General features: G+C 35.4%; 1 protein-coding gene across 16 annotated transcripts in view; it reads right to left on the reverse strand.

Annotated features, from left to right (window-relative positions):
- Window positions 1–15,914, reverse strand: part of PHF21A (PHD finger protein 21A) — a 265,112-nt gene that overhangs the window by 207,504 nt on the left and 41,694 nt on the right. For 15 of the 16 annotated variants that reach the window (XM_036891883.2, XM_036891880.2, XM_057507605.1 and 12 more), the window contains 3 exons: window positions 9,590–9,728; window positions 4,854–4,886; window positions 2,812–2,877 (listed from right to left, as the gene is read on the reverse strand). In XM_036891883.2, coding sequence (XP_036747778.1) covers window positions 2,812–2,877; window positions 4,854–4,886; window positions 9,590–9,643 — 153 coding nt within the window. In that variant the 5' untranslated portion in view covers window positions 9,644–9,728. Of the gene's footprint in view, window positions 1–2,811; window positions 2,878–4,853; window positions 4,887–9,589; window positions 9,729–15,914 lie in introns of those variants that run through there. The other variant, XM_036891890.2, reaches the window with a different exon arrangement.

The following is a 15,914-nucleotide window of genomic DNA, read 5'->3' on the forward strand; positions in this document are numbered from 1 at the left end:
GGAACCCTCCTACATTTCTGGTGGGAACGTAAATTAGTTCAACCATTGTGGAAAGCAGTATGGAGATTCCTCAAAATGCTCAAAATAGAAATACCACTTGACCCAGGAACTCCACTTTTAGGTATTTACCCTAAGAATGCAGCAGCCCAGTTTGAAAAAGACAGGTGCACCCCTATGTTTATCGCAGCACTATTTACAATAGCCAAGAAATGGAAGCAAACTAAGTGTCCATCAGTAGATGAAGGGATAAAGAAGATGTGGTATATATACACAATGGAATATTTTTCAGCCATAAGACAAATCCTACCATTTGCAACAACATGGATGGAGCTAGAGGGTATTATGCTCAGTGAAATAAGCCAGGCGGGGAGAGACAAGTACCAAATGTGGAGTATAAAAACAAAGAAAAACTCACCTGTGGAGTATAAAAACAAAGAAAAACTGAAGGAACAACACAGCAGCACAATCACAGAACCCAAGAATGAACTAACAGTTACCAAAGGGAAAGGGACTGGGGAGGATGGGTGAGAAGGGAGGGATAAGGGCGGGGAAAAAGAAAGGAGTCATTACAATTAGCATGTGTAGTGGGGCAGGGGGCACAGGGAGGGCTGTACAACACAGAGAAGATGAGTAGGGATTCTGTAGCATCTTACTACGCTGATGGACAGTGACTGTAATGGGGTTTGTGGGGGGGACTTGGTGAAGGGGGGAGCCTAGTAAACATAATGTTCTTCATGTGATTGTAGATTAATGATACCAAAATTAAAAAATTAAAAAATTTTAAAAAGCTGGGCATTCAGCATTAGGAGTTTGCTCTAAAATAAAACTATTTTAAACTAAGTATCAATGCTTCATGCTGGAATTAAGTCTGAGGAAGGACCAGCTTTTGACCTTTATAGCTGTGTTCTTTCAAGTACTATCTTACCTAAAAATGATGTATTTTCTGTTCTATCAGGAATGTTGTTTTAACAGGAAGCAAACATTTTTTAAATTGCAAGATTGCATTTCAGTTTCTGACTCTAGTTTTCTTTACTATAAATGCCTAAAGTGCATTTATAGTAAATGTTTTCCTGATAAAAATTACTAGATCCACTTGTTTCAAACTCCAGTTTCTAAAATCCAAACTTAGTAAGATGACAGTTTGCCACTTGATGAACTGTCTTACTAAACATAAATGGTTCCAATTTTCTATTGCAGTCCCTAGTAGAAAAAAAAAATTAAAGAATAAAAAGTTACAGAAATAGTAACAGATATATGTTACACACAGAAATAATGGTTACAAATCTTTACATCAGTTCTCACAAACAGAAATTTCAAATATATGAAAAAAATTTTAATTGCCTCACTGTCTCCAAACGTAGCCTTAGGATGTCTTAACTTTGTGACAGCAGTCTCACCCCCTGCTGGAACACGTGAATTTTTCAGCAAAAGTGACTCATCCTCATTGGCATCTTGTCAAACTAACCCTGCAACTACAAGGAGGCTCAGCACTAACAGAATTCTAACTAATTTCACTAATACACATCATTGTGACTTTAGAAAACCGAATCACTTTCACAGTCAAATACATATTAAAAAACTCTGTTTATACTTTTCCTCACAAACTGTTCTTCACCCCATCTCCTCTCAATTTTAGTTTGGCACTTTCCAATCTAAAATACATCCTGTCTCTGGGAAGACAAGATGGGGGAATATAGAGGTAGAAGTCGGGTGGGGGAAATAGGGGGGGTGGGGAAGGGGAAGCAATCGTTTACTTAGCTTGGAAAAGGATTCTATTCTGAAACACTAACAATTCCTATGTATTCCACATACTTCTCAAACTTTCTCTTTTGTTAAACTGAAAACACTATCCAATAAACAACACAAACACAATCCGAAATCTCCAGGGATAAATTATTCTCATTACTATTATTGCACTAAAAAAAGTTTAAAAAGTCACATAAAAATAAATTACTGAAAACTAGTCAAAAATATTCAGTAAGATGTCACTAGCATGAACTAACAATTACAAATCACCTTATTCTTTTGGTTCACACATTCACCTAATCCAAGATAGAAAACCCGCTCATTTTAACCAGAGGGAGAAGAGTGAGAAGGAACAAGAAAAGGAATGCTTTGTCAGATTACCAAAGACATTTCCTTATAGCTCTATCAATTGTCACACTCCACCTGGTGGCAGGAGCTGCCTGAATTGGTGAAGTGATCATTACAAGAAATTTCGAAGAATACATTTCAGACATCCTTGGAAAAAAAAACAAAATGCTCTTCTTTTGCCCTATATAGAATAAACCTAACAAGGTTCCACCATAGCTTCTTCACATAATAGTAGGTCAATATCTAATAAAGAGTAACAAAGGTATGACAATAATCAGAACAGAAGACCTCCATCTAGAGCATCTATTTACAACCATTCTTTCCACAGTAAGTTAAATGTCATTTCAAGCCTTTAAAACAGGTAACGAGGCACATCTAGCAGCTACAAGATTCTCTATCACATACTCCAACTATATTTCTTTACCTCTTCCTCCTATGGGTAAACTATAGAGCTTAATTAGCACAGTTAACAGCAGCCTTCTACATTGCTTTTAGATATTTGCCAGGAACATATACCCCTGCGAAACTCTAGAGACTGATTTCAACCAAAAATAAAAATAGATAAACAGAGCTCAAACAAAATTAAAACTGAGTCTGGCTGCCCACACTTATTTTCACACATGAGGAAAAATAGCAGTTCTCCTAGAAGCCTCAAGCAGATATATCTTTAGAACACAATGTTAAAAATATGTCCCTCCCCCTTGCTTTTTCCCCTACCTGTTTCTCACTCAAAGCTGTGATTTTGGCTTGGAGTTCATGAAGCTGTTTCTTTAAATCAGCATTCTGATTGGAAAGAAAAAATATCTGTGAGAAAGATATTTCATTTGTTAACAGAATAGTAGCAAGAAGACTTCATGCATACTGTGTATTACAAATGATGAAGCAGCCTTAAGCATTTAGCCAATCAAATCTGTCATGCATTAAATTGTAGTCATATTACAACCACCTAATGCATAGATCCTAAATGTGGGCTCCTAACACTAAAACTGAGGCAGTCACTTTGGATCTGTTTTAAATTACAAGAAGTTTTATGTTTGAGCATCTTGCCTTGTAATAGTACTCGTTTCTACTAAAATACTGTTATTCTTTATAGAAAATACCAGTTGACAGAAAATCTAAAGCTCCACTAATCAGACAAAAGCAGGAAAATGAAGTTAAAAGTACACATACACTGCATGCTTAACAGCATTATCAATAAAGATGAGAGGTTTTTCTCTACTTGCCCACCCCTTTATTTAGTAGAGTACATTTGTTATTTTAGCCTAGATCTGAAAAGCTATCAGTGCTGCAAATGTCTTAGCACTATATCATTCACATTAACACAGTGACTACCAGGGCATTTTCTCAATTGTAAAATTCTAGGAATCAGAAAAGAATACTATTTTAGATGAGATATACTGTGCATGTTTGCCTTTTACTCAAGTGGGAAAAATCCAAACTTAAAGGTTTCAAATGCTTAATGCAGCAAGATAGCCTACTAGTAGACTGAACACACCCCAGTGAGAAACTAACGTTTTCTACATCATTTCACATGTAATTCTTTCAGTTCACCCTGCCTGGTCTTCTGCCTGGGTCAGGGCACATATATTCCTTCCCCCACCCCTTGTTTTGCTCCAAGTGTTTTTTTTTCTAAGTGTATTTGATGCAAGGCTTTCTAATGAGATCACCCATAAGACTGTCCAACATCTTACTGCCCCCACAGATTTTTTGCATTAAGACTGCTCCGTTACATCTTAATCAGCTACATCAAAATGCTACATCAAAAATGCTAAATTTTTCAAATAATATTTCTGTTGCTGCTAATGTAGTTTACCATATTAAATATAAAGAGAATCTATTAATCTAAGGTCTACTGCTTCTTAGCTCCCTAAATCTAATTTAAGTTATAATATATAATAAATAAAAATGAAGAAGGTTCTCAAAGAAGTGGAACTATCAAACAGGAGTTAAGTGAGAGCTATCAAGGCTAGCTCTCAGAGTCAATGAATTATGTTAAAACACAATAGTCAGGCCACTAGGTGTTAAATTTATAGAAGTGAATATATTTCCCACTTCAAAAAATCAATCTGTCAAGGTGGCTGCAAAAGAGACACTGCCTGAACAATAAATATAATCATCAAAGACAGTAAGTAGCATTTTAGAAAAATTTCTCAAGAATAGAGAATAAAATGCCTAAGTCAAAAACTATGAGAATTTAAAGAAAACATAACATTTGCTGGATTATTATTTTGATGCCTTTAAAACCTCTTTAAATGCTCTTTCAAAACTAAAAAAAATTTAAACGCTTTTTAAAAATCACTCAAAAATTCTTACTCTGAACATAGTGGAATTAAATATTTAAATGTTCTGTACTGTATCTATATTATAAATTGTGAGAAAATAAGAGTGGTCTGGGCCATATTTGACAATTTTGAGACTATAGAAAGCCTCATCAACTATGGTTCTGAGTAAGTGCCTTATGAAAATGAAATTTAAACTATATGAAGAGTATTAACTCACAATTTTTTCTCTGAAGTACTCAGAGCAATTAACGTAAAAGCAAAATAACAATAACAAAGATGAAATCATAGTTATGTTATAATTGAATGGATTTCTCTAAACCCTGAAAAAAAACGAAGACTAATGTGCTATAAATAACTGTTGTTCGAAATGAAATAGTTTTTAAAATTTAAGTATAGGTCTATATTTTAGCATTTTATGGTCATTTTATTTTAAAATACTTTAATTTATAAATTAAATGAATAAAAGTAGTATTTTACCTGTGGATCTTGCTTCATTTGAGCAACCAGTTTCTGGTAATAAAGAGAGAAAAAATCCATCAGTCATACATATTAACTCACTATGGCTAATCAGGTTTGGCTCCCAAATTCTAGAATGTTCAATCCCCACACAAAAAAATTAGCACCACCACAAACAGACCGAAAAACTTCTGTGATCCATATAAAAGGATAATGAGGCACTCCCCTTATTTTAAAAAGAAAAATCAAACTATCACTTTATATTTGAAATGAATAGCTTCTGTTTTCTTAACAAATCTGGAGATAGGATGAGGGAGAGGAGCTCTTAAAGTGCAATTTAAACAAGCTGGATGCTCTAAAAGCCAAACATCTCTTTAAAATGTTTACATTGTCTAGAGTCCTAAACAAGGCCTGGAAAGAAGCTGTTCCCTATAAAACAGGCCTGTCTGTATACAGCAAAGAACAGATTTGGAAAGTCTGTTGGTTTCGTTCTTACTACAGAAGGAGCGTAGTGTCAGATGTCACTTTGCTACTGGTCTTCTCTGTTGCGGGGAAGGGAGGATGTACTCAATGGAGTAGTGATCCTCATATTTGAGAGTAAGGAAGTGAAGAAACACTAATACGAAACTCTAACTACCTGGATTCCTCTGGAAGGAGAGTACTATCAGAATACTTCATGAGAAGGACCTCTGCTAGGGCAAACAGTAATCCAAACAAATGAAAAACAAAGAAAAACTGATGTCTTTTGACCTAATTCAACTTCTAAAAGCATCAGTAACAAAACCCAAAAATAACAATAACCAGGGACAGAAGAATTTGAAGGATAAAGGTGTATCAAAAGGCTGATTCTTAAAAGCATCTGGGAATAAGCTGTTTCCCATATGAATTATTCACATAACTGAAAAATCTGTCCCTCTTTGGGTGACAAAGCACTTTTAAATTTTTTAGTCATAAAATAAAATCTTTCTAAAATATATGATATACTTACCTCCTTTCTTAAATAGAAAAAAAAAAGCTTTTATTGACACTAAGAGGCATAATTAATATACATCAATTAATACACTATTCTATAAATACACTAAGGTCCTTACAACAAAGGACAAAAACTGCTAATTAAAGAGTTCTTTGGTCTGCATTGTAGTTTTTCAGTCTACTCCTTAAAGCCAAGCTGTCAGCTAGCAAATTTTGCTACTATTATTAAGTCTCTAACCCCACTTCAAATTTGCTGTTTCTGACCTATTGTGTGATATACTCAATGAACTAATTTTAAGATGGTAACCTAAGAAATTCCCCTTGAATAAAATGTATAATCTTTGGTGAATGACTTCTGATATTTACTCTAGTTGGTCAAAAGCCTTACTTCAGGTGCTAAGATACATTCTGGATAGCTGTGTTCGTAACCTCCAAATACATAAAGTATATGTTACTATAGTCTATTCCATATGAAATAGTACTCTCTTGTACATCCTGGTCTTAATCTGCAGTATAGTAATAATACATATTCCAACAGCTCAGTAGAACTGAACACAAGGTTTCATACATAAACATTTCTATTAATGCAGCCTAAGGCTACCCACAGGCTTCACTGAAAAAAGCCCTTGGTTTTCCTTTTTGATCTGATTACCAGAGAGTTAGCCACTATTCTAAAGTTGCCTTTTTAGATCTGAAAAGGGTTTTTTCCCAAGACACTGGAATTTAAAAATGGACTGATAATCACACTAATAATACATAAACCAACTTTTCTAGGTATAAGTAGTCAAGCTGCATTTTAGACAATCATAAGCAGGACAAGACAAGGTGGGCAACTTATTAACTAGGCCATCCAAATGCCCAGTGACTTTAAGCTGACTTGTATTATCAGTTATATTACTTTCTATTTCAAGAATGCAGCAATTTTTCATGAGGATATACTTTATGCCAAAGGTATGCAAACTACAGCCCACAGGCAAATCTGGCCTACCACCTGTTTTTATAAATAAAATTTTATACAGACACCACCACAACCATTCATTTATATAATTTCTATGGCTACTTCCTCTGTAAGGAGTAGTTGCAAGAGACAATAAATGACTTGCAAAGTATAGAATATTTTACTATGTGGCCCTTTACAGGAAAACCTCTAACCTCTTGCTAACCTCTGCTTTGTACTATATTCCATTCATGCAGAGTAAATACCTCTAACAGTAAAACCTCTAACCTCTTGCTAACCTTGCTTTATACTATATTCCATTCGTGCAGAGTAAATACTCCAAAAGTTTAAATATGGCTTCCATCAAATCCACATAGGAATAATCAAAAAGACATTTTCTCAAAAAAGATGAGATGCCCACTACAGGCCACTGTTATTTAAATATTTATTAAACATCAACTGTATGTTAACTGCTACTTTCTTAACCATTTCCCTGTCCATAAAGAACAGAAATATACCACCACTGCGACAAAATCAGGTAGTTTCATAATATACTTTCTACCTAAAAAGCTCAATTTCAGCCCTAATTTCAATCCTAAACAGGAAATGCACAAAGGGGTTGCCTTTTACCCCAATATTTAGTCAAATATATGATCTGCCTTTGGCCTCCAGCCTAATAGCCAGTGCTTACTTTGATATCATTTCTGGCATCCTAGACTTGGTAGGTTACCACATGTCTAATCAGAATAAAAACAGAAGTAAAAACAAGGCATGTCACTTGGATTTACTGTTAATATTTAAATTATTTTTTCAAACATAGTTAAGTATTCTAAGTGTAACTGTAGTGAAAATATCTTATATTCTGTATATGTTAAAATGCTATCAATCAACATAAATAAATGTTATTCAAAACATTACATATTAATTATATTAAGAAATATAAGGAAATGTTCATTACTACACAAACGAATGTGCAAAAACATTTGTTTCTGATGAATATAATTAAGGGTGAATAAATAAAAGCTATTAATTTTATGTTAAAAAATAAATGTTAAGTATATAGGGAAATAGAAAGCTAATGTGAATATTAAGAGAGTGTTTGGAATAACTTTAGGAAGAATATTATACCATTTTTGAGTCAACAAATGTAACTATAAAACATAAATTAGATTTTAAAACAGAATAAGCATTAAATATTTCATAATTATAATTTTTATAAAATTGGTATGCTTGAGTTAAAAATGAAACAAAATTATATTGAGAACTCTAATTTTTAGTAATTTAGTTCAACTTAGGTCATAAGTCTTTCACAAAAGTCTTATCTGGGACTTGTTCATACCTTGTGAGGAGGAACCAAAAGCAGAATGTTAACTTTGCCATCTCAAAAATTTTTGAGAAGAGGAGTATCTCCAAAAATACATACAATTTCATCAAATTATCTTTGATCCATACAACTTTCAGACTGATAATTGCTCTTCAGAAATTTGTTCTACGATGAAGTCAGCTTTAAACAAATTGTGAACTGTTACCATTTGCCATTTAGCCAAACTGGCTACTCAGTACACCTCTGTGTTAAAATACTTTGGTCTAGGAAAAAAACAAGTTTGTTTTTATAAACAGATTTTTACTCTCAATTAGTACCAGAAACAAGGCCAACTAAAATAAGATGTGCTTAACTTACTACATACTAAATTTCTTAAAAGTTCCCATAAAAATAAAACACACTTCACCTACGGAAGCCTGCCTATACATGGCAAACTGTAAGACTACTGCCGAACAAGATTTTAACAAGATCTAAAGCAGCAGCAGGGATTTCCGAACACACAGATAAAAAGTAGATATAAGCACTTTGAAGCTTTCCTTTAAGTTCTCACCCACCATAATTCTGACCAACTTGCAAATTTGGTAGTTATCAAAAGCCCAAGGTATTCCTCCAACACTTTCAGAAATTCTTACATTAGACAATTCAAATAAAACAAGGGGAACCATACCTAAGAACAAACACATTTAAAAAATAGTTCCTTTCCTCTCCCTATTCCTACACCCCAAACACTGAAAAGTAGTCAATTCATTGTCATTTTATCACTTTTGATTTCCAAGGATTGTACGTGTTTGTGTTTGTTGTGTGTGTGTCTTGAAACTAGAACCACATCCAGCTAACATCTAGAAAACAGATATAAAACAGTGATACTGTTTATATAGCAATGTTAATGATTCAGTTATTTAAGAATAGCTTTTTGTCTTGGTTATGGTTTTATTAAATAAAATATACATACTTAATATATATTTTATTAACACAATTATTTTATCATATAACTATTAATATTTAAATTTTTATATATTTTAAAGGTTTATTTACCTATGTATCTGAGGTAAAATGCAAGAATTGTGAAATCTGAAACTTAAACATCTATGAAGGCAATCACATTTTCTTTACTGAAGATTGGTATCAAGCCATTAAGCTGAATTATGACCAAAATCTTCAGTATACATGGTAGTCAAGTGAAACATGTCTCATTATTGAAAATATACAAGTTAAGTCACATGAACAAAGCTCTTCAAATGAACCAAAATACAAAAAAAAGTGGGTTTTTTTAAAAACCATCTTTGGTATATAAAAAAAATATTTTCAGTTCTTTCCTCTGGAAGGAACTCAGGAACATTACATTACAGTTCTTAAAATATTATCAATGAGTTTGTTGAGCACTGACAAAACACAAATGACATGACTCTGACAACTGTCTAAAAGACGATTAAAAACTGCACTGAAAATCAGAGACAGGCCATTTTACTAATCTTAGCCATCACTTAATAACATGATGCGGGAGAAGCCAATAATGTAACATACCTGGTGAACCTGAATTTCCACTTTAAGAGCCTCCTGTAGAGTCTGCAACTCCATCCTCTACCTTCTCCACTTTCTCTTGTCTACTAATTCTATAGTTTCTTCAACCTCTGTTTAAAACAAATTCCTCTTCTTACTGCAGCTGTAGAGATCATAAAATATTTTGGACCATTATGTTGGGTATAAAGGAAATATTCATGTTAAATAAAGTTAATTTTTATATTAGTCAGATATTTCATTTTCTAATAGAGGGCAAGAAACTTCCCAGATTGCTTTCCAAAATGAAGTTTTACACTGACTTGGTACCAGAACATTCTGGGTTTTATTCTTTGAGCATTCCTCTACAGAACAGCTGAAATAATAAATGACAAAAAAAATGTGTTTTATCTGGTCATGAAAACACCTGAGCACAAAATACTCAGCACCATGCTTCACACTGCAGTCTAAGGATGCAAAGCTGAACAAGACCACTTCTGCCTTAGGAGAGTTGGGAGTCTAGGAGGGAGACTGCCCTTAGAAAGAGACACATAACAAACAGGGTCATAAATTTTTAAACATCCCAGAGTGAACTAGAAAGTTCAGGGTCTCTCAGAGGTTAAAGAAGGCCAGAATACTTTAATTTGGATGGACTCTTATTCTACTTAAAAAAAATAAAGAGAGAGAGGATTAAAGATGGCAACGTGAGAGGTGAGACAGAGGCTTCCTCCTAAAACCACATATAATACAAAAATATAGTTAATACAACTAATCCTGAAAGAGCAACAGGAAAGAGGGCTGTGCCAAACTGCATACACCTGGAGAAAAGAATAAACCTTGCGGAACAGGGTAATGTAACAAAGCTGTAGCCCAGCAGGACCCAGCCCTTCCTTCACCCCAGCTCACCAGCAGGAGGAAGAGAAACAGAGCAGGGAGGGAGTGGAGGCTGGGACTTCTTAATATCTAACTCTGGAGATCTGCTCTGGGAGCACAAACCTACATTACATGGTGCTTTCATGGTACTCTCATGATTAGGGGGTTGTAAAGCTAAGACAGGCAGAATACCTGGAGAGACTGAGATTCTAGCTGCTTGTGGAAAACAGGGATCCATATTTAGTTGCTCTGGGACAAAAGAAAGGCAGGCAGTCTGAGAGGCTTCCTAACAGTTAGAGGGCTGCTAAAGTGGCAAGGATTGCACAGAGCTTACTGCTCAGGACAAAGGACACGTAGACAAAATTGTCTGGGTGCACTCTGCCCAGCAGGTTGGGAACTTTCTCAATCTTCAGGTGCTCAAGCTCTCAGAATGGCTACATAGCACGAAGGACCCCCTCTGTGATACGCAGCATACTGCGCCTTTCTCCCAGCCAGCCTCACCTGGCTTGCAAACCGGCAAACCCTACCATGGCATTAGGCCAGCCAGAGGGAAGACCTGTCTACAGCAACTACAAATGCAAAGCATAGAGGCTTATACCTGTGTGCTTGGCCCACTGACTCTGGCAGTGCAAGCAGGCATAGCAGCCAGGAAGTGGGAAACAGCTCTTTCCTTCCCCCAGGCACCAATACTGCTCCCCTGTGACCCCCCACATTGCTTCAGAGGCTGAGCAGCTCCAGAGAGTAGAGTTTCTGGGCACTAGAGGGAACCATGCACAAAAATGAAACACAAAAGAAACCTGGTTCAAAGTAAAATTATGAATACAACTCCTGAGAAAGATTAAAATGAAATTGACCTCATGAATGTTCCTGAAAGAGACTTCAAAATAAAAATCATTAACATGCTCATGGAGGTACAGAAAAATATTTAAGAACTCAGGAATGAATTCCAGTTGGAGATCCAATCATTGAAGATCACAATGGAGGGTATTAAAAGCAGATTAGATACAGTGGAGCAGACGATGAATGAAACAGAAATTAGAGAATAATAATACAAAGAAGCTGAGGCACAGAGAGGAAAAAGGATCTCTAAGAATGGAAGAATATTCAGAGAACTCTGTGACCAATCCAAAAGAAACAATATTCATATTACAGGGGTACCAGAAGACGAAAAGAGAGAAAAAGGGATAGAAAGTGTCTTTGAGGAGGTAATTGCTGAAAACTTCCCCAAACTAGGAAAGGAGTGTCAGTCCCCTCCCTGCTTCTGACCCGCAGACAATGGGGCAGACATCATGAAATATCGAAGATCTGAAAGGACCAGCCAGGGTACTCAAGGCTTCACTGAGCAAGAGTAATGCCAAAAAGGAACTTCTCATATTTATTGAGCAATGAACATAAAATGAACTTAAACATTATTATCTGGCCTTGAGTCTAGCCCAAGGACACAACGCTTCTCAAGGATACCGAAACCATGTGAGGGTGGCCCTGAGCCAAGAGAACTACTTTGGTTCTCTCTGTTTTTGATCACACATAAAGAGTTGTGGGTAAAACAATCAAGTCACGTGTATTTGTACATTTGATTTATTTGATTTCTGTATTACTTGATTTACATATTAATCCCATTAATTCCACAAGGCAATAGTCTCTCAGGCCATGGAAGTGCACAGATCTCCAAACACAAGGGAACCAAGAAAGACAACATCAAGACATATAGTAATTAAAATGACAAAGATCAAGGATAAGGACAGACAATTAAAAGCAGCCAGAGAGAAATAAGATCACATCAAAAGCAAGCCAATCACACTACCATCAGATTTCTCAGCAGAAACATTACAGGCCAGAAGGGAGTGGCATGATGTCTTTAATACAATGAAGCAGAAGGGCCTCGAACCAAGAATACTTTATCCTGCAAGATTATCACTTAAACTTGAAGGAGGGATTAAACAATTTTCCGATAAGCAAAAGCTGAGAGAATTTACCTCCCACAAACCGTCTCTACACTGTATCTTGGAGAGACTGCTATAGATGGAAGTGTTCCTAAGGTTTAATAACTGTCACCACAGGTAAAAAAACCACAGTAAAGAAAGTAGAACAGTTAATTACTAAGCAAACGCAAAACTAAATCAACTATCCCCAAAGTCAATCAAGGGATAGACAAAAAGTACAGAATATGATATGTAATATATAAAGAATAGAGGAGGAAGAAAAAGGAGGAGAAAAAAAAGAACCTTTAGGTTGTGTTTGTAACAGCATATTAAGTGAGTTAAGTTAGACTCTTAGATAGTTAAGGAAGTTAACCTTGAAACTTTGGTAACCATGAATCTAAAGCCTGCAATGGCAACAACTACATACCTATCAATAATCACCCTAAATGTAAATGGACTGAATGCACCAATCAAAAGACACAGAGTCACTGAATGGATAAAAAAACAAGACCCATCTATATGTTGCCTACAAGAGACTCACTTTAAACCCAAAGATATACACAGACTAAAAATGAAGGGAAGGAAAAAGATATTTTCATGCAAATAATAGGGAGAAAAAAGCAGGAGTCGTAGTACTTATATCAGACAAAATAGACTTCTAAACAAAGAAAGTAACAAGAGACAAAGAAGGACATTACATAAAGATAAAGGGGTCGATCCAAAAAGAAGATATAACCATTATAAATATATATGCGCTCAACACAGGAGCACCTACATATGTGAAAAAAATACTACCTGAATTAAAGGGGAAAATACAATGCATTCATCCTAGGAGACTTCAACACTCCACTCACTCTGAAGGACAGATCAACGAGACAGAAAATAAATAAAGAGACAGAAGCACTGAACAACACATTAGAACAGATGAACCTAACAGACATTTAAAGAACTCTACACCCATAAGCAGCAGAATTCACATTCTTCTCAAGTGCACATGGAACATTTTCAAGAATAGATCATATACTAGGCCACAAAAAGAGCCTCAGTAAATTCAAAAAGACTGAAATTGTACCAACTAGTTTTTCAGACCACAAAGGTATGAAACTAGAAATAAATTATGCAAAGAAAATGAAAAATCCCATAAACACATGGAAGCTTCACAACATGCTCCTAATAACCAATGGATCAATGACCAAATAAAAACAGAGATCAAGCCATATATGGAGACTAATGATAACAATAATTCAACACAGCAAAATCTGTGGGATGCAGCAAAGGCCGTGCTAAGACGGAAGTATATTGAAATACAGGCCTACCTCAGGAAAGAAAAACAATTCAATATGACAGTCTAAACTCACAATTAACAAAACTAGAAAAAGAAGAACAAATGAGGCCCAAAGTCAGTAGGAGGAGGGACATAATAAAGATTAGAGCAGAAATAAATAAAATAGAGAAGAATAAAACAATAGAAAGAATCAATGAAAGCAAGGGCTGGTTCTTCAAGAAAATAAACAAAACAGACACACCCCTAGCCAGACTTATCAAGAAAAAAAGAGAGTCTACGCACATAAACAGAATCAGAAATGAGAAAGGATAAATCACCACAGACACCACAGAAACACAAAGAATTATTAGAGAATACTATGAAAAATTATATGCCAACAAACTGGATAACCTAGAAGAAATGGACAACTTTCTAGAAAAATACAACCTTCCAAGGCTGACCCAGAAAGAAACAGAAAATCTGAACAGACCAATTACCAGCAGTGAAATTGAAGCAGTAGTCAAAAAACTACCTAAGAACGAAACTTCTGGATCAGATGGCTTCACCACTGAATTTTATCAAACATTTAGTGAAGATCTAATACCCATCCTCCTTAAAGTTTTCCAAAGAGTAGAAGAGGGAATACTTCCAAACTCATTCTATGAGGCCAGCATCACTCTAATACAAAAACCAGGCAAAGACACCACAAAAAAGAAAATTACAGACCAAATCCCTCATGAACATAGATGCAAAACTACTCAACAAAATATTAGCAAACTGAATTCAAAAATATATCAAAAAGATCATCCATCATGATGAAGTAGGATTTATTCCAGGGATGCAAGGATGGTACAACACTCGAAAATCCATCAACATCATAACCACATAAACAAAAAGAAGGACAAAAGCCACATGATCATCTCCATAGATGCCAAAAAAGCATTTAACAAAATTCAACATCCATTCATGATAAAAACTCTCAACAAAATGTGTATACAGGGCAAGTATCTCAACATAATAAAGGCCATATATGATAAACACACAGCCACCATTATACTTACCAGCGAGAAGCTGAAAGCTTTTCCGTTAACATGGGGAACAAGACAAGGATGCCCACTGTCCCCACTTCTATTCAACATAGTACTGGAGGTCCTAGCCACAGCAATCAGACAACACAAAGAAATACAAGGCATCCAGATTGGTAAGGAAGAAGTCAAACTGTCCCTGTTTGCAGATGTCATGATATTGTACATAAAAAACCCTACAGAATCCACTCCAAAACTACTAGATCTAATATCTGAATTCAGCAAAGTCGCAGGATACAAAATTAATATGCAGACATCTGTTGCATTCCTATACACTAACGATGAACTATCAGAAAGAGAAATCAGGAAAACAATTCCATTCACAGTTGCAGCAGAAAGAATAATATACCTAGGAATAAACCTAACCAAGGAAGTGAAAGACCTATACTCTGAAAACTACAAGACACTCATGAGAGAAATTAAAGAAGATACCAATAATTGGAAACACATCCAGTGCTAATGGACAAGAAGAATTAATATTGTCAAAATGGCCATCCTGCCTAAAGCAGTCTACAGATTCAGTGCAATTCCTATCAAAATACCAACAGCATTCTTCAACGAACTGGAACAAATAGTTCTAAAATTCATATGGAACCACAAAACAGCCCGAATAGCCAAAGAAATCCTGAGAAGGAAGAATAAAGTAGGGGGGATCTTGCTCCCCAACTTCAAGCCCTACTACAAAGCCACAGTAATCAAGACAATTTGGTACTGGCACAAGAACAGACCTACAGACCAACGGAACAGATGAGAGAGTCAAGATATAAACCCAACCATATATGGTCAATTAATATATGATAAAGGAGCCATGGACATACAATGGGGAAATGACAGTCTCCTCAACAGCTGGTGTTGGGAAAACTGGACAGCTACATGCAAGAGAATGAAACTGGATTATTGTTAATCCCATACACAAAAGTAAACTCGAAATGGATCAAAGACCTGAATGTAAGTGATGAAACTATAAAACTTTTAGAAGACAACATAGGCAAACATCTCCTAAATATAAGCATGAGCAACTTCTTCCTGAATGCATCTCCTCGAGCAAGGGAAACAAAAGCAAAAACCAACACATGGGACTACATCAAACTAAAAAGTTTCTGTACGGCAAAAGACACCATCAACAGAACAAAAAGGCAACCTACAATATAGGAGAATATATCTGTAAATGACATATCTGACAAGGGGTTAACATACAAAATACATAA

The sequence above is a fragment of the Manis pentadactyla genome, chromosome 9, assembly GCF_030020395.1.
Source record: "Manis pentadactyla isolate mManPen7 chromosome 9, mManPen7.hap1, whole genome shotgun sequence".
In the NCBI taxonomy this organism is placed as follows: Eukaryota; Metazoa; Chordata; class Mammalia; order Pholidota; family Manidae; genus Manis; species Manis pentadactyla.